The 25,078-nt window shown below is 38.9% G+C and overlaps 1 protein-coding gene across 2 annotated transcripts in view; it reads left to right on the forward strand.

Annotated features, from left to right (window-relative positions):
* Positions 1 to 25,078, forward strand: part of ALS2 (alsin Rho guanine nucleotide exchange factor ALS2) — a 36,939-nt gene that overhangs the window by 8,233 nt on the left and 3,628 nt on the right. For both annotated transcript variants that reach the window (XM_021555454.3, XM_021555455.3), the window contains exons 5-30: positions 1,982 to 2,342; positions 3,183 to 3,351; positions 3,821 to 3,917; positions 4,312 to 4,389; positions 5,342 to 5,518; positions 7,087 to 7,258; positions 7,648 to 7,828; positions 9,509 to 9,574; positions 11,976 to 12,138; positions 12,930 to 13,061; positions 13,290 to 13,418; positions 13,730 to 13,800; positions 14,145 to 14,211; positions 14,501 to 14,703; positions 14,846 to 14,911; positions 16,323 to 16,421; positions 16,926 to 17,090; positions 19,215 to 19,326; positions 19,623 to 19,700; positions 19,811 to 19,944; positions 21,825 to 21,992; positions 22,258 to 22,375; positions 22,916 to 23,073; positions 23,750 to 23,872; positions 24,370 to 24,546; positions 24,930 to 24,975. In XM_021555454.3, coding sequence (XP_021411129.2) covers positions 1,982 to 2,342; positions 3,183 to 3,351; positions 3,821 to 3,917; positions 4,312 to 4,389; positions 5,342 to 5,518; positions 7,087 to 7,258; positions 7,648 to 7,828; positions 9,509 to 9,574; positions 11,976 to 12,138; positions 12,930 to 13,061; positions 13,290 to 13,418; positions 13,730 to 13,800; positions 14,145 to 14,211; positions 14,501 to 14,703; positions 14,846 to 14,911; positions 16,323 to 16,421; positions 16,926 to 17,090; positions 19,215 to 19,326; positions 19,623 to 19,700; positions 19,811 to 19,944; positions 21,825 to 21,992; positions 22,258 to 22,375; positions 22,916 to 23,073; positions 23,750 to 23,872; positions 24,370 to 24,546; positions 24,930 to 24,975 — 3,510 coding nt within the window. The remainder of the gene's footprint in view (positions 1 to 1,981; positions 2,343 to 3,182; positions 3,352 to 3,820; positions 3,918 to 4,311; positions 4,390 to 5,341; positions 5,519 to 7,086; positions 7,259 to 7,647; positions 7,829 to 9,508; positions 9,575 to 11,975; positions 12,139 to 12,929; positions 13,062 to 13,289; positions 13,419 to 13,729; positions 13,801 to 14,144; positions 14,212 to 14,500; positions 14,704 to 14,845; positions 14,912 to 16,322; positions 16,422 to 16,925; positions 17,091 to 19,214; positions 19,327 to 19,622; positions 19,701 to 19,810; positions 19,945 to 21,824; positions 21,993 to 22,257; positions 22,376 to 22,915; positions 23,074 to 23,749; positions 23,873 to 24,369; positions 24,547 to 24,929; positions 24,976 to 25,078) is intronic.

Below are 25,078 nucleotides of genomic sequence, written 5' to 3' on the forward strand. Positions count from 1 at the left end.
AATGTATAGGTTTAATTTCTGTACCTGGAACAAATCCCTCACAAATCCATCTGATTTCTCAATCAGTTAAAAATTCTGGATTGCAAATTGCTAAAAGCTTTGACCAAAAGGTTTCTAATGTTAATAATGTTGGGGAGGCACAAACTCATAAAAACCAGTGGGAGATGTGTAAGTACTACTTTGTGTAGCATGGAAAATGATTCAACAGCACTGTTTTGATGCTATAGCAGAACAGTCAAGTACTCATCTCTTAGTAAGCATCAGAAAATGCTTGACATGATGGTTCAAGAGCTGCTTGTGGCTCCCTGACAAAATACTGTTTTCTGGTTTTTAGAGAGGGGGGAAATAAAAAGGAAATGTAATTAGGGGTAAAGGGAAGCAGATAGACCCCAAAAGTTACTAGACAGAAAACTAATCCAGAATCTTGCAGTACAGTCTGGCAGTCCTTAGTTAACCACTGTCCTGTGAGGAGCCCTGCTGCTTTGTGGTGTAATTAGCAAAACAGACACTGGAATTACGAGAATTTCTTTTGCAATTTGAAGTGTTGTGCAGTCATAAATTTATTTTTTTTTAGTAATTGTGGTAAAACATTCTCCACATTTATTTCTCTGGGAAATAAATTTTGCAATACCTAAAAAATAGTTGATTTTTGTTACTGCTTCTGGTGGCAACAAAACTCCCATAGTTTTAAAATCTGTCCAGTAACTTGGTAGTTCAGCAAGTTATACTTTCTTACTCTGAGGAAAACTGCCTTTAGAAAAATGAATGTTGTGTAAATACATTTGCTTTTTCTTTTGCTTTTTGCTATTATGAATGCGTTCTAGCAGTTGTGGACTCTTCAGACCCTTGCAAGAACTCCAGCATTGAGAAATGACCGAGGCACATAGTTTCATGCTCCCTTTTTCAGTTCCTTGTTCCTGGCATATTTCCAGAGCACTCTTTTCCTTGCACAGTTTCAGGAATCAAGACTGGAATTGATTCACTGAATCAATTGACATACAGGTGAAGAGCAGAGATGAGGTCTAATATAGTGTTTCAGCATTAGTAAAATCCTTCATTTTTCTTTGCTTTCCTACACAAATGAAAACTTCTTTCCTGTTTTGCCGAGTATGCCTTTTAGAAATAGGATGAAGTAAACATCTCAGCCCTTTAACCTAAAGCTTTAAAGAAGTCAAGGATTGATTTTGTTTTGGCAGAATAAAATGAGCTGTAGTGCTTGTAATAATACCATTTTCCATTGTGTATTAGATGGGAAAATGGGACTTTGCTGACTTTGTTTTAATATTCAAACTATTTGTCAGAGGTCATTTTGGGCATTTTTTCTTATTTGGTGGTTCAGCTGATTGCTATTACAGGTAATGGTGTGTTGGGGCTAATAATTGCCTTCAGTCAGTTTGTCCCTAGTGTGACTTGATGATTACTGACTTTGTATGGATACAACAATGGTGTAAGGGGACACAGCCCAGTCTGGTTTTAAGATAGGCCTTGCAAAATGAATCCATGAATTGCTGTTTACCTTTTAACATATTGAAAAGAGAACTTGTCTCTCTCAAAATGGAACATGCTTACTGATGCACTTTCATTGGTGGCAAAGAAGTTGGCAATAAGCTTAAAATTATATCCCTTTTTATATTTGTTTGCAAAGATCCTTTTTGGTTGGTATTTAAAATTCCAGATTTGCAGTCTCTTATGGATGAGCTACAAGCCAGGTGCAACAGACAAAGCCCAGTCCTTTTAGAAATGTTGCTTGGTGCTACCTTTAAAAAAATAATTCTGAGCAATAGATGTACACCTAAGTATAAAAAACCTAGATAATTTATATTATATACAGTTATAACATATCTGTAATTTACAGTAAGCATTTATAATAAACCTTATATGGTTTTCAGTCTGGCCCATAGTTTGAATAGTGGATGTGCATCATCATCCTACTGTTCTGTGCTGTGTGCTCTGCTAGTTTCCCATTTCCCTTTGGTTTCAGCCATCTCAAGAGGAGCAGCTCGGTGCTTGCATCCCTGGCCCTCCGGGTAGCAGCACCTCCACCCTGAACAGCCTGGTGGCCTCGTGTGCCTCAGCGGTTGGGGTGAGAGTCGCTGCCACCTACGAGGCTGGAGCCTTGTCCCTGAAGAAAGTCATGAACTTCTATGGCACCTCTTCGAGTGAGCCAGGAGCTCAGCCAGGCAGCAGGTCCCCGGGGCCCGAAGCTCTGAAGGACAGTCGAGAAGAGCAAGTCAGGCTGGAATCCATGCAGGGGAAGAAGAGTTCCAGTTTAGTAGATATTAGAGAAGAGGAATCTGAAGGAGGGAGTCGAAGGCTGTCCCTACCTGGCTTGTTGTCACAAGGTAAACAAGCATGTTGGGGAAAAAACACTGAAAAACTTATAATAATGTGGAGGTTTATAAGTGAAAAAAACCCAAATATTTATTAAACACAAATCTCATGATCTCTCCAAGTTGTGTGTGAATTCTAAATGATATCTTCGGGCTTGAAAGCAGTGGAGAGAGTGAAGACTAGCAGATACTTCATCCTAAGAAAACTAAAAACAGTGGGTTTACATATATATGGTCTTCATTGTTAAATTAAGGTAAAGCAAGCACATTGGAGGAGTCATATTACCAAATGATCTTTCATGTTGGTTTTGTAGCTGATAAAAATCTGTGTGGTCTGTAATCTGCACTGCATTGAGCTGGTTTTGAGCTAGGGACCTACAGGTATTCCAGTTCCCACTGCTGAACTTCAAAGTTAATGACTTTGTTCTGTCACAGATTTTAGTTCTGTTAATTGCTCTGAATGTGTATATGGTTTAGTTCTATATTGATCTTGGATTTGAGGGGAGGTTTAGGAAGTATTGAAGTCTTGTGTTCATTGCAAGGATATATTTTGCTTCAAAACACTTTAATGTATAGTTTGTTTTGGGTCATCTACTTCATTATAACTGCTTGGTTCTCTTATGTCTACTATACTTTAGCAGCTTGACATCTACCTGGTTTTAGCATCTATGTTCCTTCTTTGTATCCATACCCTATTGTCTTAGCTGTCAATCTTTCTTCTCAGGCTTGAATTAAACCTGCTTTGAGAAGTGTTGATCACTTGCTATTAAGTAATTACTGTGTAACACACAATCTGAGTGATACATTTACCAAAATGATCAGAAGTTTTTCTCATTCTTGGCCTCTGCTCAGTTTCCCCAAGGCTCTTACGGAAGGTAGGACGGGCAAAAATGAGGACTGTGGCTCTGACTCCAACCTACAGTGGTGAAGCTGATGCTCTTTTGCCCTCTCTAAGAACAGAGGTGTGGAGCTGGGGGAAGGGCAAAGAAGGACAGCTAGGGCATGGTGATGTTCTGCCAAGGTGAGATTTCTTTGAAAAATGTTTTTTTTTTTTGTTCAGTAGTTTGCTAGAAAATTTTGAGTATTGAACTGTCTCAGCTTCTCAAATTTAAACATCTGCCATGCAGTGTCTGTTTGTTCTTTTATGTGTTATGACCTAAGTTTCTCCAAGTACTATGTTTTGTGCTGTATTGTTACTGGGCATCAATCAGTTCCAATTTTACCCTTCATAATCAGGAACAGTTTTGGTGATATTTCGACTTTGTCCAAATTGGGGTGAGATCTGCCATTACTTTTGCCCTTCCTGACCATTTTGACTTAAGCTGGTTTATTGCCAGAAGGTTCCATATATCTTTGTTTTTTCTAAATTGTTTTGGGGAAGGAGATAAAACCTTGAGTGTTTCTGCGTTAACAGTACCTCTGATAATATTTTTTCTCTTTCCTACGTTCTACTCCTCTTCCCTCACCTTATGGGTTCTGGGGATTGACAGGCTTCAGCCACTCTGTGTGAAAAGCCTTGATGGTAAGGAAGTGATTCACCTCTCTGCTGGCGGCCATCATTCCTTAGCACTCACTGCCAAATCCCAGGTACAAGTGATTGTCACCATTTATTGTTTCTCTGACATAATTATCATGTTTGGTCTTTTCTAGTTTATAGGTTTTTTTGCTTCTAAACTTTTGTTCCTGTTTGCAGGAGGCAGCATGGAAGTAGTGTGGAATGTAAATTTTATTTCTGCTCAAGTTCTGCATGTACCATCAACATTATGTTTAAAGATTGCTGTGAGTTGCTTTGGTGCATTCTATTTCTGAATGTGAGAAGACAATCTCAGAATGTAGGAAGGCAGTGAAAATTAAGGAAATGCTTCTCAGTACATGGCTCCTATAGCCTTGACTTTTGTGTTTGATGTGTTGTACTACCACAGTTCAGTATGTTTCCATGCATATAAATGTACATTCTGATGTTCAGCACTGCTTCTTGCAGGTGTATTCCTGGGGCAGTAATATCTCTGGCCAGCTTGGCCACTTGAACTCTCCAACAACTGTCCCTCGTCTTGCAAAGGTACTTTGTTTTCTGTGTTTTTTCTTCTTTCATTTTGGGGTCTCTTCTTATATAAGTGAATGCAGAATAGTTTCTGAGAAGGACCTGTTCATGGATCTATGTGCTAGTTAATAATAGAGCCCTTTGGCTTATGCTGTGAAAGGATCTTTAGATGAGCTTGTAAAAATCTACCCAAGAAATCATTTACACAGACTTCCTCTGGTTTTTGACCACAGTGAAGTTCCAGAACTGAGAAATGTGACTCTTTGTATCTTCCTATCAGATTTCACTTTTACCTTATGCTTGGTTTCTCTGATACTTATGTTGCAGTGTTGAAACTTCTGAACACTCCAGAACTTTGTTTTTTTTCTAAACTGTTGTTTCTAGTGTTTTTAACTTGGCTGGACCATGGCCGCATTTGTTGTTTGTTTCCATATTTCCGGAGCTTTGCAGAATTTTGGCAGTGGGTTTTCTCTTTGTTTTGAATTTTTCATCACATTGAGTGAATAGCAAAATAACAATTTTTGGGTTAGACCACAGACTTTCCCATGTTTTCTAGTGCTTATCTTAATGGAAAGCTAGCTGCATAATTTTCCTGCTTAGGCCTTATGCAAATTAATTTACAGCAGATGGACTGTCTCCCAAGTTTATATACATTTCCTAGTTAAATGCAGAGGGGAGAATAGTGTTCCAACTTTAATCAAACTCACTTGATGCCCATTTAAAAATAAAACTGATTTGTAACTGAAAGGCAAAAAAATCAGCCATTAGAAAGAAAACTGGAAAGTTTTCTGTATATGTACAAGGAGTTTAATTGTTATGAGACACTGAAGTTGAAAAATTGACTGATCATTGCAATACTTTGTCTTGGCAGGTGTATTATGTACATGTGTGACTAGAAGAGTTATGTACTTTTCTCTCCTTCCAGCTTTGGGTGATGATTTTTAATGCCTTCCTTCCTCCTGAATTTTAGGTGTGCGGTGATGGTATTTGGACTACAGCGGCAGGACTAGATTATTCTCTCTTCTTAGCAGATGAGAAAGACTTCCAACCTGGATTATATTACTGTGGCCAGGAGAAATCAACAGAAAATAATTTGAATGAAAATAGCTGTACTAAGTGTCCAGTTTTGTTAGTAGCTTGTAGCAAGGTGAGTATCTTTTCCTTTGAGTCAGATCATACTGGTGCTCTTAGGAAACAGCACGGTGCTGGTGGCTTGATGAGCTTTAAAGGTGTCAAGCCCCATGGTTGGTTCCTAGTAGTCAAATGAGGAGCACATTGGATGGGAGGCAGAGAAGAGGCTGATTTAGTATTGATCTCTCCCCTGCCTGTTTCTTGACCTTCCTTTCTCTTTGAGGGACAGGGAGGTGTTTCTAGTGGCCATTTCCTTCCATCTGTGCGTGCTGCAGAAATGCACTCTTATTGTGCTCTGCTTCACCAGTCTGTGTTCAGTCTTCAGTGCTATTGCTCTTCACTTTCTTGTCTCTCAGCTGGCTGAGGCCACTGGTTGCTCTGTTCTGTTACTCCATTCTGATATTCTGCCTCTTGTTTGTGACTGGGCAGAAGGTCCCTGTGAGTTCTGCACCTTCTCCTTCCCTACCCCTCCCTTTCACATGAGTGCTAAGGGTGATGTGAGCAAAAATGTGCATTTGTTGTTAATGGGAGACAGGAGGTGCCCCTGCACAGTGTTTTTCATGAAGTTGAATCACACATGTGCCTTGAGGTTGACATGAGGTAGCGGTGTGAACTCTGCACGTCCTCTTCCAGTTTGTGTGTGGTTTCAGACCAACATGAGTTTAAGGTAACAAAAAGGAAATAGTGAGGGTAGAGAGTGTCTCTGCCTTAGCACCTCTGGGTATCACTGCTATTTCCCTAAATTGAGCAGAAAAGTTGTTTGGAAAGTGTTTTGAGGAAGGGCAGAGATTTAGACACTGGGTCTATGTGCATGCAGACACACACACCTGTATGCCTTCTGTAAGATTGTTGCTAGCCATTCCCTTCTCTTCAAGGGTCACTGGTAGGCTCTTGCATATAAGAATTGCTTGCCTGTTGAACAACTTTGGCTCTGTTTCAAAGGAATCCTCTATTTAGCAATTAAGAAAATAAAAGTAGAGCTCAAACTCTGAATTACTCACTTTTGCATGTGAGCCAAAATTAGTGAGGAACCCCAGTGCACTGGTGGCAGTTGTGCTGACCTTAGATAAGAATCTTGCATTGAATTACTGTGGAAAGCAAGTACTACTATTAGGAATATTGCAGTGTCAATGAACTGGACTCTTATCAATAAATTTACATATTCCAGATCCAGAAAGGACCTGTTCAGAGCACAATCATAGTTCTAATAAAGTATATTCTTTGTGTTTCGTAGGAGAAATGTATGAGAAATTATTCTAAAGTGACTGAACTTAAAGTCACTGTCTCTTAAACATGAAATAGTTGTATGTATGAGCCACCTTAAAAGGTGGTCTATTTATTGTCTTTTGATTCTGTCAGAGTCAGGAAAATGAAAAGCAGTGGCTATAAATGTATCTTCAACATTTGTCATTCTTGTATTAAGCCAGTACTGAATGGGTTGTTTGTCACTGAAAGTAATTGATGCTTACTATCACTTAGTGCTATTCAAAATATGCTTTATTTGCATTACTCTATTTTTTAAATTTTAAATTTGTAAAAAGAAAAACATTGAAGCCGCTGTTTTTTCTCTTTTTCATCTTTCAGATAGGGTACATAAGCAATGTGATAGCTGGTGGTGACAACTGTCTGGCCTTAGTTGACAAAAACGTAATGGGATATATTGCCAGTTTGCATGAGTTGGCTGCTACTGAGAGAAGGTTTTATTTCAAACTGAGCGAGATCAAATCTCAGGTTCTTAGACCTCTTTTAGGTTTAGGTAAGACCTTCTTTTAATATTTTCCTTTATTTTTTCCCCTACATTCCACAACAAATTTCTGTTATGCAAAATTTAAACCTAATAATACATTTTCAAGATAAAACTAAACTCTTGCTTTCTCCTCTGTTTGGATGAAGAGGTGAAAGACAGTTGCATTTTGACAGTGTTCATTCAGTTAATATTTGCACTTTCCTAATGGTTTCACCTGAAATACCTTCATTATTTGAGCTGTATTTAGTCTAAAACTATTGAATTTCTAATTGTGGATAATATAGCCGTGAGGTGAAAGTGCTGACAAAACACCTAAACAGCACCATATTGAGATTTTCTCTGTTAATGGGTGCTGTTCTTTCTTAAGGTAAGCTAAATTGCTTTCTGGTCTATTACAGATAATTTGGGCAATGCAAATACAATCCAGTTGTTGCAGGAAATGGCAAGCAGGTTCAGCAAGCTGTGCTATCTCATTGGTCAACATGGAGCTTCTTTAAGTAGCTTTCTTCATGGAGTAAAAGAAGCCAGGAGCTTGGCCATCCTGAAGCATTCCAGTCTCTTTTTGGATAGTTATACTGAGCAAGTATCCAATTCCCTCTCATCTTGAGTCTCTGCAGGCTTAATCTACTGACTGCAACAAGCCCTGAGTTAAGGGAAAGTAGGTCATAAGAAAAGCTATGTAACTGTTGCATTGTTGTGATTTAGAAATGTATGGAGACTTTTACACAAATGGGTTCATTTTGTAGTGAGATGTATTTCCAGGTCTTCACTACAGGAGCACATGAACATCATCACCTTCCTTTGTGTGAAACTCTGGGTAACAGACTCCTGGTTGCTGCCTGTAATCCTAAATATTCATCACTTAGTAAGGATCTTGTAGTATAATGTAGTAAGACTTACCATTGCTAGGCTGGTAATTAAAGCTACCTTTGGGGGTTTATTGAGCTTACTAAATGCTTTTTCAGTAGTTATTAACTAAAGATTGTCTTCCAGACAAAAATTCTTCTGTCCTCATACCTGCTGAACAGCTGGCATTACGCCTGTCACCCAAAAGCTGGAGCTACTTTAGTACTCAGAATTAAGTCTGGATTTTCCTAGTTATTGTTTTTATTGGCTTAAAGCATTTGGGAGAGAAGATCTACGCAGTTAACCTGTTTTCTGTCTTTCCCATCAGTAACTCCTAGTTTCTGGACAATTTTATTTAAATGTGACAGACGTCTCATTCTTAATACTTACAGTTTTTTTGGTGAAAAATAATGGCTTAACAGAAAGTTTAAAAGTGTCTTATCTGAATGTAGCCTTGGTTACCAGATAGCCAAAAATATCTAAGGAAACAAAATTTTGAGATTATCAACTTCGGTTGTTATGCAGTAGTTGTTATGCAGTAGCAGTTTGAATGGATAAATAGTTGCACTTTTTTTGAACACAGGCACAACCAGTAACATTTTTGCTAGGTCAGTGACAAACTTATGCTGTATCACGAAAAAAGAAGCTTCCATCTCTGTTTATCATATAGATTGTTCATAATTCTAAATATGTATTTTCTCATTTTCTTACTTAGTCTTCAACTTGAATTTTTCTTTTAACCTGAATTTTCAAAATTGGTTCTTATTACTGAGAATAGAAGGTTTTAATTTTTTCTTCCTCAAAGACTTAAATACCTGATCTCTATTCTCACTACTGCTTGTCTTCTGCCCTTCCCCTTTGCTCCCTATTGCTTACATGTTTTTATGTGTATGGCATCAGAATCTCAGCGTTCCACCATGAACACCTTTCAAGATCAGTCAGGCAACACAAGTATAATCTGTTAAACAGAGACCTCTCTGCTAAGCAGAGACCTCTTCACTTGGAGAAAGGTGGTTTTGGTTTGTTTTTTTAATGGTGATGGGGAGAAGTCACAGAATGTTGAATAGCAGGAAAAGAGAAAATTCCTCTCTTGAAATTTCCATCTTGACTATAATTAGAAGCTAGTAGTACTGAATGGTTGAAATAGGTTGAAGGTTGAAATAGGTTGAAATAAAATTAAGCCCTCTGCATTGTGCTAATGGCAGCAGAAACATGTAATAATGCATGTTCACTGCCCCATGTGGAAGGTGAATGCCAAGAGTTCAGTAACACTGGGTGTTGCTCAAGTACTGTATAACTTGTGTAGTAAAAGATATTACAGATGTCATTATAAACTCTTGGACATTTCAACAGTTGCTGCTTTCCTGGATGTTTTCATTTTGTAATTGAAGATCTTTTTCTTCCCTATATTAGGTATTGTACTTCAGTAACAAACTTCCTCGTAATGGGAGGATTTATGCTCCTTGCAAAGCCAGCAATGTAAGCAAACCTTTACCATTTATTGACATTTTTTATCAATTAGCAAAGAACTGTAAAGAATGGAGAGTGTATGTGTGTAGTAATGACCATGCAGAGACTTGCTCTCAGCATACTTGAGTACACTAATTCCTTTTCCTTCAGATAAAAAGTTATCTCCTCCCAGCTGTGATAAAAATTTAGGTTAAAATGCTGCTGAGTTCAGTTAGTTCATCTTGAAGGTGGATAATGGAGGAAAAAAGGCTTGTTATTGGAAATTCCTTCAAAGAAACATAGAGTTCAGATAATGATTTTTGAAAACTTTAGATAAATAAGGTTAAATGTTCATCATTGTTCAGTGTTAGTATTTATTCTTTTAAATGTTGCTGTTAAGAAAATACCAAAGAGAATTAGCTACAGTAGATAAGGTGAATTAATTTTATTTGAATTCTTTAAGTTTATGAAAGTGCTTTAAAATGATGCAAAAATAATATTTCTGCATGTGCATCTTCTCTGCCTCCCATGGTTTCTTTGCTCTATTTCATGCACAGATGCTGTAAATGTGAGGAAGGAATTGTATTTTAAGGCCTGAGACAGTACAGTTGAGGTTTTCAGATCCTAAAGCTTTTTTTTTTTCATTTCTATAGAATTTTTGTCTGGGAAATAAAGTAATGACACTGGGTCTCTCATCCTAATTCTTTGAAGAAGTTGTTGTACTGAGGGTAATTTTTAGTTTGTCTGTGGAATCGCTGCCTTTCCTTCACAAATTCTGCAGTTATGAGTAATTCAGTTAACATTTATGGAGCGCTTTGAATGCAGTGTAAGTTATGGTACTGAAAGTTCCACGTACCTAGGACAAAGAATATTCTGCCCCCTGAGGATCAGTGCCAAAGTCTAAATGCAGAATCACCCTGCTGAGAGACACAGAGAAGCTTTTTTCAATGGTCAGGATTTTTAGGGTGACTTAGAGGAAATCTTAGTTCAAGTATAAGCTTGTTTAAAATTGATACTGAAATCACCCAGTGCTGAATTCATCACATCAGTTGTCACTGCTGGGTGTCACAGCTTCTCCTACTGCAACCAGGTCTCATTAGGTAAATAACATTTCAGGGAAGAGATGTCGTGCAAGTTTTGTCCTGCTTCTTGCAGAGTAAAGTTAAGAATATTTTTGCTGGTAATGATGAATTTCCCCCACTCCTTCCCTGAGGGTTACTGTCTTAAGTAAATGGTTAATGGTGTCAGCCCGTTTTTTATGGATGTTCTGCAGCATGAATGCATTAGATGTAGTCCTGACTTTCAAAAAGTACCAGCTTCAATGGAAGTCTCCATAGCTGGCAGGTTTTTGAGCATGTCCTCTGAAGAAACAGAGTAGACAAGCTGTAGTGTGTGTTGTCAGTTGTTGTTTGATGCTTTTCAACAGAGGAACCTCCATGTGAGGATCTCAAATCAAAAATAGCAAGCTATCCAGAGGCATAAATTTAAAACTAGGAGAAACAACCTTCCCTCTAAAAAAGACTTTATTCCTAAGGCTTGTTCAGTAACTGAGTTCTTAAATACCACTAGCAGACCTGGACAAGGTACAGTATTTTGTGTGCGATGGCATCTCACTAATGCTGTAGCATTCTTAGGGAGTCTGCTGTGAACTTTGATGTGTTTTGCTGTCCCTGGGGCTTGCTTTCTTAGCTTGATTCTTGCATCAGTGTGCACATATCTATGGCAAAGGAGAGGGAAAAATAGGTGTGCTTTCCTTTTAATGAGGAAATCCTGGGTTTGTGTGCTAATATACTGTCTTTAGAATCATTTCCCTCTTCTTCTCTGAACTAGATTAGTTATCCCTCTTGGAAATCAGACTGAGGATTGAACAGATTTCCTGCCTTTCTCTGAGGTAGGATGTAATTTTTATAGTTAGGGGAAGGATACTCAGTTACCTTGAACAACTGCAGGGGGGAAATATTATTTCAGTATATTTAGGGAAGTGTACTAGAGCAAAATTAAGTTCTTTCAGGCCTTCTTGCATGAATCAAGAGTGTCAGAAACCTACTACTACTCTAAAAGCAATGGGGGATGTCTTTTCACCTGCTTGTACTTTACTAATCAAGTGGTAAAGAGGAAACAGGCAATTGGTTACACTCCAAGTGAGCAACATAGTCAACTTCCTTCAGGCAGTTTGATGACTGAGCATATGAAATTACAAGTAAAAAACAAGTTCGTGTTGTAGTTTTAGCTACATGTCCTTACTGCTGCACTTCCTCAAACTAAATTGTGAATAGATGAATAAGCAGCATGTATTTGCCCTTACAATTTTTATTGGTTTATGATAATCCAAAAAGGGATGATCTGGGCTAATTTACATAAAACATCACTGATGTCTTAATGGCTTTTTTCTTCTTTCATCCCTCTGTTTTCTAATGGTCCCATCATTTAGAGACTTCTTGAGTAAAAACCAGGAGCTGCTACAGAAACTGTCTGAGAAGAATGAGGAAAACCTCCAGCTGGTAGAAGTTTTGAATGCTCTGTTTTTCATGCCATTTGGACGACTTCATAATTATGCGAGAACTTTGCTAAAGCTTGCCACGTGTTTTGAAGTGGTAGGATGGTTTTTCTATCTATAGTGCAATAACTAAACACATGAAACTTATAGCTTGGAAGTAACTGTGTGAAGTAAATGCCAGATAATTAAAACCAGTTTATTCCTCAGAGGATCTACTTCAAACTTGTATTTGCTGCAGGGAAGATCTTGTAGATTTATTTGCATAATCTTACACCACCTACACAGATCATGTGACAGGTAGAAACTTGTTACTCTGCCAGAGCTTGTTTGTGTGGCTGAGTGCTTAATTGCAATTATATTGTTTTGATGTTTGCCTTTTGCTTTTCAGTTTCATCTGGCATCATTGCAGCTACCCTTGGCAGTAATACTCTACAAAAAACACTACATATTATTAGGTAGACTTTTACCACCCATTTAGAGGTGTATAATTACTTTGTTTTGAAATAAAAGATGACTAAACAGGCACAGTAACTACTTGTACATTTAGCCCAATATTGTAATTAGTGATTTAGAGTATTGTTCCTGCAATTATGAGCACTACTTCTGGGACAGCTTGTTAAGCTGCAAGAAAGAAGGTAATGTAATTGTGTATTAATCATTCTCCCTGTAACATTCAGGGACCTTCTTGTGGTTTTACAAAACTATCAGGGCACTAACAGAACATGTGACCAAGAAAGTAATTTTATCTGTTCTGCTTATTACCCGGACCAACTGTCATGCAGTTAGTGCTGATTTCATAAAATGAGCAGTGGCATTGCAGCTTGGTTGGTGGTGTTGGTACAGGGGTTCAGCAGCACCCTCAGCTATGTCTTACCTCGTGCCCTGCAGGCATCTCCAGAATACCAGAAGCTGCAGGATTCTAGTTCATGTTACGAGAACCTTGCTGTTCATCTTAGCAGAAAAATGAAAGAAGCAGAATACACCCTTGGCTTCTGGAAGACTTTTCCTGGGAAAATGACGGTATGGTGATGATTGCCAGTCCATTAGCAGCTTGAATCTCCCGCTCACTCTGCCTGTGTCTGTTACTAATGCTGCTGTCCCAGTTGCACTTCCTGTTTTTTCCAGCTGGTGTTGCTGTAGTACTCTTTAGAAAGGTTGGGCCTTTACTATGAAAGACTAAAGCACCGACCTTAAGTCACAGTCAGTGAGGAGTGGGATTCTGTCATTTTGCTTTTGACTCCACTGCAGGACTCCTTGCGGAAGCCGGAGCGGCGTTTGATCTGCGAGAGCAGCAATCGGGGCTTGTCGCTGCAGCACGCGGGAAGATTCTCTGTGAACTGGTTCATCCTCTTCAACGATGCTCTGGTACATGCTCAGGTGAGCCAGCTTGCAGCCAGGAACAAAACCTTTTCTCTGCTTCAAATAGCATTACATATTTTTCATATAGTGAAGTTTTTCCAGTGTAAAAGTAAATCTGAAATTATGTGTCTTTTTAACATTTCATTGAGTTGCCCTGTGGCTGGCAGGGTTTCTGTTGGCTGTTCCTTGAAGCAAAGTGGTAGAAAGAGTCCCTAATGCTCAGTTTTTCCTAGTTCTCGAACAAAGGGAAAAAAGAAACCATTTTGAAAAAAATGGGGCCAGGTTAATGGGTTAGTAATTGATGATGTTTCTGTTCTCCTTTCCTACAGTTCTCAACACACCATATCTTTCCCTTGTCCACACTGTGGGTAGAAGCTCTTTCAGAAGAAGCTGGTAATGTGTGAGTATTTTTGCTTGTGATGCTGAAATAGTCTGATCTTTTGGGAGAGAAGATGAGCATTTTGTAACCAATTATTGTGAACTTGGAGTGGAAAGCAGTGATTGCAGCCATGTGTACCCTTTTTTCTTGTTTCAGAAAATGTATTTCTGTTTCTTAAAGTTGTGTAAACATCAGAAAGAATAAGGTGGTTGAGAGGGAAGCAAGTCTTCTTTGCTGCTGCTTCTTTTAATGCTAACTTAAAGGGAGTGGTAGCTGGGGTAGGGAAAATACAGTAACAGTGCTCTAAGAAGCCTTGGGGTTCCAGGATGGAATTTCACAGATTAAAATACTTGTCCCCTGTGTAGGAACGGGTTGAAGATTACAACACCCGAAGAGCAATTTGTTCTTGTTTCGTCAACACCACAGGAGAAGGTAGGCATTTCTACAAATTTGACATGGCTTCAGTGATAAAAATTAGGCTTTTTCCCCCTACTGTGAAACGAAACTGGGAGAAGGATTACCTGAGTATTCCCCAATAATGAAATCTTTCTGCAGCTAAGTGTGCAGGCTGGCTGTACATGGTGCCCGAGTGTAGCAGTGTTACTGTGCACAGCACTGTGCTGAGCAGTGCCAGCAACATGATTGTGCTTGCTGTAAAGGTGAGAGTTGGTGCAAAGACAGCTGTTGGCTAAATTCTGTCGTGAACCACTTTCTGTTTCAGACCAAGTGGCTGAGGGCAATAAGCCAAGCAGTGGATCAGGCCCTTAGAGGGACTTCTGACATGATTCTGTATGGAGCTGGTGGGAATGTGCCAAGACAGGAACCTCCTATTTCTCGCAGTGCCAAATACACCTTCTACAAGGACCCTCGATTCAAGGATGCTGTTTATGATGGGAGGTGGCTTTCAGGAAAACCCCATGGAAGGTAAAAGCATTGGAATGAAACTGTTGAAACCAAAATTAAGTGGTTGCTGTAACAATAAGTAGGTTTACTCACAGAAGGTATTTGTAAAGTACAAAGTGAACTGATTATCTTACTTATTTGCATGGGTTTGTATTTTTTCCAGAGGGATCTTAAAATGGGCAGATGGACGAATGTACTCTGGGACTTTCCGGACTGGGTTGGAGGATGGGTAAGATATTCTAACTACTTATGGAGCCAGGCAAGAAATACCTTTTGTTGTAGGAGAAAACAACAAAACCTTTTTAATTAAAGGTTTTACAGTGAATCTTACTGACCTGACTTACAACATAGTGATGCATCTTCTCTAGTGTTTTCTTTGCTATATTTCTGGTAGAGCAAAGGTTTAGTAATTTAGCCAAGAGACAAAATCTTGAATTGAGACTTCAGGGTTTGGGTGAAAACTAATATGAATATGTGATCTTGATGATGAAGATAACTATTACAGAGGAGACTGAAAGTAGGCTGAATGGAAGGTCTGGACATTATCATGTTATCTGGTGAAACAAATAAAACCGCTTGAAAATAACTTAATGTATTAAACAGCTTTGAATTAATCTGTGGACTTCATTGGTAAGAATCTGCTTAGAGCACTGTTGAGACTTACTAACTTATTTCCAAAGGCATTTTTATATGCATCTTATGAGCAGACATGTCTGTATTGGGCAGGATAAAAATATGCGAGGAGTCCTGTTGGCTTCAAGATATGTTTTAAAATATTGGGTTGGAGGGGAAAATTGAAATAGAAATTGAAATAGCTGTCTAGCCACAGACAGCTTTTTCAAATTCCTCTTGGCTATTGGTATGACATCAAACTATAAAACAATATCAAAGCTTTGGTCATTTGTAACTAAGTGTAACTAATCCTGAAGATTTTAGGGTTGTTGGAGATGGAAATACTGCAAACAACTCCCAGCCAGAAAGAAATGGATTAGTATTTAGCTGTAATTGCTGAGATTATCAAATGTGTATATTTGTATTCCAGCATGCATGTTATAGTCTCAGCAGTTAACAGCAGTTTCATGTTGCGTGGACATGCTCTGAGGACAACCTTCAGAATTGGATTTTGATCTCTTCAGGAGATTAAAATCAATAAATACAGTTGTGTATCTCATTCTTTTCAGGCATACTGAAATCGTGAATAATTCCTTGTCACCGAGCATAATTTGAAGCTAACATATTTTGAAAAAATCTTTTATGTAGCAATATATGTCCTCAGCTTTCCCTGGAATAGAGGGTACTTGAATTATCAAGAGCTGAAGAAAATAATAAAGGTAGAAGCAGTCTTATGATTTGAAAAGACTCATGGCCTGAGAAAAATGCTTCAGTGTGTCTGTGAGACCAGTATTTACAACATGTCACAATCAAACAGGAGAATGCAGTGTGGACTACATTGACCATCTAGTGATGCTGGAATTCTTGCTTTCTCTTATAAAAACTATCATCTGTGAGTGCTGTAGTTAAAGATGCACAAAAATGAGAGAGAGCATTCTGATTTTAGAATGGCTCCATGATGTGTATCTGCTCTGTTAATGAAATGCATTGGTGTTACAGTTGCTTGTGTTCCATCTCTGCACTGGCAGGTATGGTGAATACAGAGTGCCTAACAAAGGACTGAATAAGGAGGACCATTACGTGGGATACTGGAAGGAAGGAAAAATGTGTGGGCATGGAGTGTACAGGTAACTTGTGGCACTTGTGTTGATGTCACTGCTTGGCTGCAGAAGAGCAGGGCTCATGCTCTGACCAAGCCTCTGCGTGTAGCTTTCTTACACTGCAGACTCGTGGTCATAGTTAGTGTAGTTTATTTTCTGCTTTTCTTACAATGCAACTTGTACAGTGGTCAGTTATTAATGTCTGCTCTAATGTTGCTGCCACCTTACAATAACATTCTTTATTTTGAGAGATAAATATCACTTCCAATGCCCTTGCTTGTTGGGCAGCGTGGCTTTAAAACAATAAAGCATCCAAAGACTTGTATTAAAGGATATTTTGTCTCAAATACACTTTAACTGTAGTTGCCATTTGGTGTGGTTGTAATGCAATTCCTAGAAGGAAAAAGAGAGGGCTTATCTGTTTCAGGGAAGCACCAAGCAAAACATAATAAATCAAAACCTCCAAAACCAGCCCCCAGCAAAGCAGTAGATAAGACTCTTACTTGTTCTGTGTTGTTGTTGCTGTTCCAGCTATGCTACCGGTGAGGTGTATGAGGGGTGTTTTCAGGATAACATGCGGCACGGGCACGGGCTGCTGCGCAGTGGGAAGCTGACCTCTTCTTCTCCCAGTATGTTCATTGGACAGTGGATAATGGATAAGAAGAGTGGTTATGGAGTTTTTGATGATATCACAAGGTAATGCTTTCACAAATCCTTAAAACTCGGGTATGACATGCAATTGCAAAAAGAGTAGGAAAGGATTTGATTTGTGAGTACCAGTAATAGCATATGTCTTTTTTTTTTTTCCTTCTTTATTGCTGGGCTTTCTGGGTTGATAGTATAAAGAGATGGGTCTAGGAACTGCTTTTTGGTGCTGCTTCTGGAGTGATTGGTGGAGGGATTGTACTGTTTTTTTCCTGTCTTGTTTTCTGTCATACTCCTGCCTGAAAGCTAGCTCTGAGAATGGTGTCTTATTGAGGCGTTGTGTTGTGCATGTGCTGAAAGTATTAAGAACTCATGTAAGAAATATTCTTTCATCCCAGGCCTATGAGACTGGGACTAATTGTTCAATGGCAGATAATGGTGCTCATTAATTTCAGCTCATGCTCAGGTTTTCCATTGGCTTATTCTGCCAATGAAGTGAAGGAGAAATGCTTCCTCTCGGGGCAGATTACTGAAGTGATGGTGTCAGAGACAGGCTTGCACTAAATATATGCAGAAAATGAACCCTGAGCACACATCAATATAATCTTTCAGTCACCAATTTAATTGTTCTTTTTCTGGAAAAAGTTTTTGGTGAATGCCCAAGGAACTGTTGTTGCTTTAACTGAATACTCACTTAAAAAGCCAAGCAGGTAAAGTCTGGAGTGTAAAGGGGAGATGTTTTTCTGGAACAGAGCTTTTGTAACATCTCTAGGTATTTCCTCATGTCAGTTTTGCACCTAGTCTTGCTCAGAGGTGGTTGTTCTTACACTGTAGTGCCGAGATGTATCTGCATACTTTCTTTAGTCATTTATTTTCCTAGGACAGATAGATACCAGCTTTTCTTGCAAATCCTCTCACCTCCAGAATTTCCAAATGCAGTGTTAGTTCATGGTGAAGGAGGAATGTGGCATTTGCATTTCACTCCAGCACTCAAACATGAGTGAGCTGCCTTGATGTAGTTTTGCTTCTGGTAATCTGTGTATCTTTGTGTCCTCAGGATTTGTTTTCTACACTTATTCTGCAGCCCAGACAAAAAAGGAATAGCTGCAGACACTATTGCCTGCTGTCATTTTTGCAAAACAGTTGTTTGAACAAGTGTGACTTGGAGTTTCCATCCCAGTAACTGCACATTCAGAATCTCTCTCCAAGGGGCCTTCACCCAGCAGAGGCCTCAGTAGCTGGCAGGATGAATCACCAGACAAGCTTCCTGCCACCTTATGGGGCAGGTCAGCTGGGAGAGACCCTGAGCTTATTTAGTGGTTGGGCTTACTCTCTTTACTATAAACATAGTTTTTCCTGCATACATTTCAAGGAAAATGCTTGGGAAGAAGCAGAATCAAATCAGTCACTAGGTTCCCTCTAAAAGCAGAAGAAAAGGTCTTGAGAAGTTAATTTTTTGTTAATTACATGGGGAAAATGTCACATTCTCTTTCAGAACACTGAAAAAATAGGTTGTTTGGAAATATCTGGGACTTGCACTAAGTTTCAAACAACTCTAGCCTGATATCCATGTGCTTATATAAAGAAAAAAAGGTATTTTAAATAGTCTGAAAGAGGCTGATGTTTATTTGTAACCAATCTTTAACTGTGTAATAAATTTTTTTATATCACGACCTTTGTTATTTGTACAATATGATGTACTTCTTCACAATATTTGCATTCCTCATATTTCAAAAACGTCATGTATGACTTTATAGGTCACCCTCCTGTTCCCCAAGAAGAACAGCTTAGTTTCTTTGAATTTTTTTATTCTCTTCAGTTTGAGTCATCAGACTTTAGGTAAAGGAAATAAAAACTTTGGCAAAACAAACTGCTCAGGTTCCTTGGGGCATTCATTGGGCTTAACAGGGCTTCAGCACTGTTTCAGCTCATCAGCTTGCTTGGATATGGCCAATTTGAAATTTGAATTGGGAAAGAAAGTTCACTCTAATTTATTTGTATCAAAAAGAGTTTGTATTTTTGTGGGGCTGGTGAACCTAAACTGACAGACCCAAAGCAAGTGCTCTGTGACTCTCTTCTGATGATTTCTGTACTGGTCAATGTGGCTGTAAAGCCAAAGGAGGAGTGGAGAATGTACTATTTAGGCCCTGTTTTTCCCACTTCATTTTTCTTCAGAGGAGAAAAGTATATGGGAATGTGGCAAGATGATGTTTGCCAAGGCAATGGTGTTGTGGTTACTCAGTTTGGACTGTATTACGAAGGAGCCTTCAGCAGCAACAAAATGATGGTGAGTTGGACACCAGACCCTGGGCTTAGGGACTTCTCCTCTAAGTGTGGCAGCTTTCTGAGGCAGATAAGTGTGTTAGGCTGTGGAAACTTTCTGTTCTTCTAATCTTCTATTGTCCATGCTTCTAGAATTGTCTTTATTATCTCTGCTGTTTTATCTAGGGCTACTTCAGAAAGAGCTTAAAACTTACTATTTGCTGAGAATTAATAACAGGTTTTCTGAAGTGCATCTTTAGATCAGTGGTCTGCCCTTCTGTTATAATTACTGCTTTGTGTTCTTTGTGATTCTTTTTGTAGGGGACTGGAATTCTGCTTTCTGAGGATGATACAGTCTATGAGGGGGAATTCTCAGATAACTGGACTCTGAGTGGAAAGGTCAGTATTACAGTTGTCACCTGTAAACTGTTAACTATCTAAGAAAATAAAAAGGTTGTAATTTGGTTCCCAATGGATTTTAGTTAATTTTTTTTTTATCTTTTCTCAAGGGAACACTGACCTTGCCAAATGGAGATTGTATTGAAGGTCTCTTCAGTGGAGAGTGGGGATCTGGAATAAAAATCACAGGAACCTACTTCAAACCTAGTTTGTATGAGAATGAGAAGGACAAGCCTAAAGCACTGTGAGTGTGGAGAAATAAATAATATCTCACGTGGTTCGGTATTACTTAGGAACAGAATGATTGTCTTTTTTCAAAGACTGGTCAAAAATACTTCCCAAAGAAACACTGAAAACATTTTGAAAACATTTTTCCTCTTTCTTGCTTCTCATGAAATAAAATAAGATAAACATTTTTTAATAGTTATTATTTGCTTTAATTACTACTTGAATATGCAAATAGTGGCATGAAATTACAGGACAGCTGATGTGCTGCTACTGTGCTGTAGCAGTCTCAAACTTTTATTTGTTTATGTTAGAACTGGCTGACAGCCTGAGTTTACAGCTGCTGCTGACTTTTGAGCTCCTGAGAAAGACTTAAGTTCCATTAGAGCAGTTAAGTTAATCAGAGACCTGTCTGCCTTCTGGCAGTTACTAATTAATTTCATTAATTGTGTCATTTAATAATGCCAGTGGGGATATATTTGGACAGAATTGACTAGATCCTCCACCTCTTCCAAACAGTGTGTAAGAAAATAGAGGTTGCCAATTTGCAAAAGAGCATTTTAATACCTTGGCAAAGATGACTTTGAAAAGTATCCATAAACCCCTCTGTATAGCAGATGCCTTAGGGCAATTTGCTTAATTATTTCTGGGGGAAAAAAGCAAAACATGTTTAAGTTATAATTGATACATCTTTGAGTAAAAGAAACCTAAGTAAAGGGTCGATGGTGAGATGTTGGTATGTGGTATCACCATGTAATGGTTTAGCAATTGCTGTATGGGATTCAGTATCTTGGAAACGTGCTCTGAAATTTCAGATTAAAATGGGAAACACGACTCTAATATTTTTACATAGATTACTTGTCAGTTGGCTTCCCAAAGCTTTCACTGGTAATTTCTTTTGACAGTGCTGACACCTACAACAGCATGCAAGTTAAGCAGGGCCTCCCTGCTGAACTGAACACTTGCAGCCTTTGCAGCTGTCTGCTTTTTACCCCAGTAGGGAGTCTATGAATAAATGTATATACATATTTTTGAGGATTGCTTGTGAAATAAGGGTTTCATCTACCCTCTTCTGACTGTCTTCATGTTTAAAATCTTCTGGTATAATTTCTGAAAAGGCTTAGAGTCTACTTTTTCTGCTTTGTGAAACTGGCAGCATGGGGAAATTACCTGTGTTGTTAGTTTTCATCTCAAATATGCTGGAAGAAATATTAATGAAAGGTCTGGCAATTTCTGACACTTGATTTAAACTGTGACGGCACTTACTTGTTTTGAGAAAGCTTTTCAAAGCCCAAAATTTCATGGTAGGTCTGAGGTATCTTTATCTATACACATGGGTAGAAGAGCTCTTGGTTTTCTTCTGGCTATAGATGATCCCTGAGCATTGTCTGACAGTAAAAGGATGCCTGAGCTGGTTTTGCTTTCTATCAGCACATCCCTAACATTCCCTGCAACATTATCTGTAGCTACTACTTCAGGGCCAGAAGCTGTGTACCCATCCTTGGTATTTATGTGGGAAGCTGTGCTGCTTGGAAACTCCAGCATAGTGAGATACTTGGGACTTATTTGTCCTTGCTACATGAATGTGTTATGAGACTTCTGAATGAATACCAGTGGTGAAGATAAGCACTAGCCCTTTGTTGTACCATTTCCTGGAAGGCTCCAAGAAAGAGTAAAACTAACAAAGTTCATAGCTGTTCTCTAATGTAGGAATTAGTTGTAGGCTCTAACTTTATTCTTAGTAATAAAACCTGGTTCACACTAGAGTCTGTTAAGTTTCTCAGCTTTTGGTAAAACAGTGTGGGAGATGAGATTGACGTTAGCCATGGGTGGTTTCCAAGCTGAATGTGTTGTTTCATTGCTATTTGATTTTAACAAACCCACTGGTCATTTTATTAGGCGGAAACTTGGGATCCTGGCAGTGTCCCCTGATGAGAAATGGAAGGCAGTATTTGAAGAATGCTGGAACCAGCTTGGCTGTGAGAGCCCTGGCCAGGGGGACAGATGGAAGGCTTGGGACAACATTGCGGTGGCTCTGACCACCAACCGACGGCAGCACAAAGACAGGTTGGCTCCTAGAGAATGTGTAACCAGGCAAAACAGGATGGAGAAGGAAACTGGGATTGCACTCAGCTCTAAACTTGAAACTCTGGCTGTAAAGTTTTAGTTAAAACAACAGCAAATCCCAAGTGAGATCATAACCTTACTGCTCTGCACTACAAACCCTTTCAGAGACATGCTGATGTTTATTTCTAGTTGAGTTGTTAATGTTGGGGTTTTTTCCCCCATTGTGTGTCTCAACTTGTACAATATCTGTCTTTTTAAACTGCAGCCCAGAATTACTGAGCCGCTCACATACTCAGACACTGGAAAGTTTGGAGTTCATTCCACAACACATTGGTGCCTTCACCCTGGAAAAATATGAAAATATAAAAAAATATTTGATAAAGGTATTGTGACTGAAATGCTCACATACTAAGGCATGGCAAGGCATGACAAGCTCATTTTGTAATAGCTTTCGTAATTAATTCCATATTTGCACTCTTGTAATCCATAGTCCATGCTTGCTCATCACTTAATATATTGAAGTCCACAATAAGACTACAGTCATTGAATACCTAATGACTGCCCTTTTAAAGTCGCTTCCTGTTCAGTTACTGTTTTCATTCTTTAATGTTTGATCCCAGCAAAGTATCTGGAAATACTTGCTAATTTTTGCATGTTAACTTTAAGGGTACTGAACAGATGACTAGTCCAAGTAGTAGCACAAGTTCTGGTACTGTCTTGACTCCTATAAATTGTGTTTAGCTGACACAGAAATTTTATAATCCAATTGGCGAGTTGTTAAATGTAGCTCATTTTTGAGATAATTGTAATATTTTTTTGAAAGCCTGTTGTTGAATCTCTCACCCATCTGTCTTGGATTCCATTTTTTTAAACTTGTCTGCCATTGACCTATCTGACTGGCCAATTAATATACATTGTCTCAGGCTTGTGATACTCCTCTCCATCCCTTGGGCAAGCTGGTGGAAACACTGGTGGCGGTCTACAGAATGACCTATGTTGGAGTAGGAGCAAATCGACGACTGCTGCAGGAGGCCGTAAGGGAGATCAAGTCCTACCTCAAACGCATCTTCCAGCTGGTCAGGTAACGAGATTCATTTCCAAGTCAAACTACTGCTGAATTCATTAAAGCTACCCCATGTACTGAAGCTGTCTAGTGTTGTACAGTTCAAGTTGTTACTTAATGTTGGGGCTTGCTTGTATTTTCCTATCTTTTTAAGGAGCCTTGAATATTTTGTCAAAAATTGAAAAACTGAACTCTTTACACCTGCATTACATCCTACATTGTACTTCAAAATGTGGCTGTAAGCAGCTCACCTGGAATATGGATTTAGAATTTTGTGTCTGTGGATATCAGTGCTGTTCAAAGACAGTGTTCAAAGGGTATAGAACACTAGTGAGGATAGGGAGTTCTTACCAATATGGCATTAAAGTTCTTACCAACGTGGATGAACAATCTTCTATGAACAGCTGGCTTAGATTCTTGAGAATAATTACAGTTTCAATTGTGTCCTGCCAATCTGAAAGCAGAAATACTCCCAATTACTAACAATTAGAAGCCTTGTCTGGAGGGAAGCAATGTTAATGTAGGAAAGGTGTCCTTGGAGAGGTTGGCCTTCCTAAGTTTTCCTCCAGGGAGCTGGCCCTCTGTGTGTGTTAGCTGTGCTGTGCCCACCATGTATTATTTTTGCTGTCTTAGTGCTGAGATCTGTGGAAACGTGTGATGTGACTCGAATGTTGTTACGTGTGTTGCCTTTTAGGTTCTTGTTTCCTGATCTCCCGGAAGAGGGCAGCACAATTCCATTTCTGACAACGGAGCCAAAAGGAAGGCGATCGTTTTGCAGTGGGAAATCTGATTCCAGATCAGAATCTCCTGAGCCAGGGTACATAAAGGAAAAACAAATAAACATTAACAAAGCCTTTATTTTATTAGTTGCATTTTTTTTTTCTTCTTTGGGAGAAGGAAGATAAACAATATTCAACTGATGGATCTAAGCAGTGTTTTTTTTTTCCTCTTGGATTATGATGACAGATTCTGATAAGCAAACTTCCATGTTATGGTTGTAATAAGCATTTCATGCTTGTCCATACAGTGGTTCTTTACTTAAAACAAAATTTGCTTTTGTTTGTTATGGGTAAGCCAGTTAAGGCTTGGGCCTGGGCTTCAGAAAAGTATTCAGAGCACTAGAGGTAATTTATAACATTTTCTTATCAGAGTTGCTATTTGGTGGATTTGTACTTATTTTTTTACTCTTATCCCTTTAGAATAGGCTCGTGTACATTAAAGATTTGTTCCAATTATTTTAATTTAATTTTTATAGGTAATTAGGGTTTTTTATGTCTTCCTCTGCAAACCACCCCCTCTGTTTTTTTGTTGCAGCTACGTGGTAACCAGTTTTGGCTTGCTGCTTCCTGTATTACTGCCACGCCTCTATCCCCCTCTGTTTATGTTGTATGCCTTGGACAATGAGCGTGAGGAGGACATTTACTGGGAATGCGTTTTACGCCTAAACAAACAAACTGATATGGCTCTTCTCAGCTTTCTTGGAGTGCAAGCGTGAGTATGCTACAACAATACACAAACTGCAACAGGTTATGGCATGTAATTAGGTAAAGCAACTAAAACAAAGCCTCGATTTTCTAAAGTATTTTCTTTGATTTAAATGCATCTAAACATGTCTTCAAGCCAATTAGAAGGGTTGAGAGAGGGAATAAAACCTTCCCTCTTCCAAAACAGGGAGGTGGAAGGGATGGGAAAGAGGTAAAGATTGACATTGCTCCAAAATCAGTGAGTCATTTCAAATTACACAATTTCCTGGGTACCTGTAGGAGGTGTAGTGGATCCTGTAGGAAGGGCTGTTGTGTCTCAGAACATGATGACTTCGTTCCTGTAATGCAAAAGATACTTTAAGACTATGTTTTGTCTTGGGTTTCTTGCAGGAAATTTTGGCCAGGAACTGTGTCCATCCTTGGAGAGAGTAGAAAGGTATGTTCATTGGGCCTTGTTTACATGTTTTGCCCAGTGCTTCTTTTAAGAAACTGAAATCATCAAAGTGATCAAGGAATTTTTGGCCAACCTTTTTGCTTAA

This window comes from Lonchura striata, chromosome 8 (genome assembly GCF_046129695.1).
Source record: "Lonchura striata isolate bLonStr1 chromosome 8, bLonStr1.mat, whole genome shotgun sequence".
Classification (NCBI taxonomy): Eukaryota; Metazoa; Chordata; class Aves; order Passeriformes; family Estrildidae; genus Lonchura; species Lonchura striata.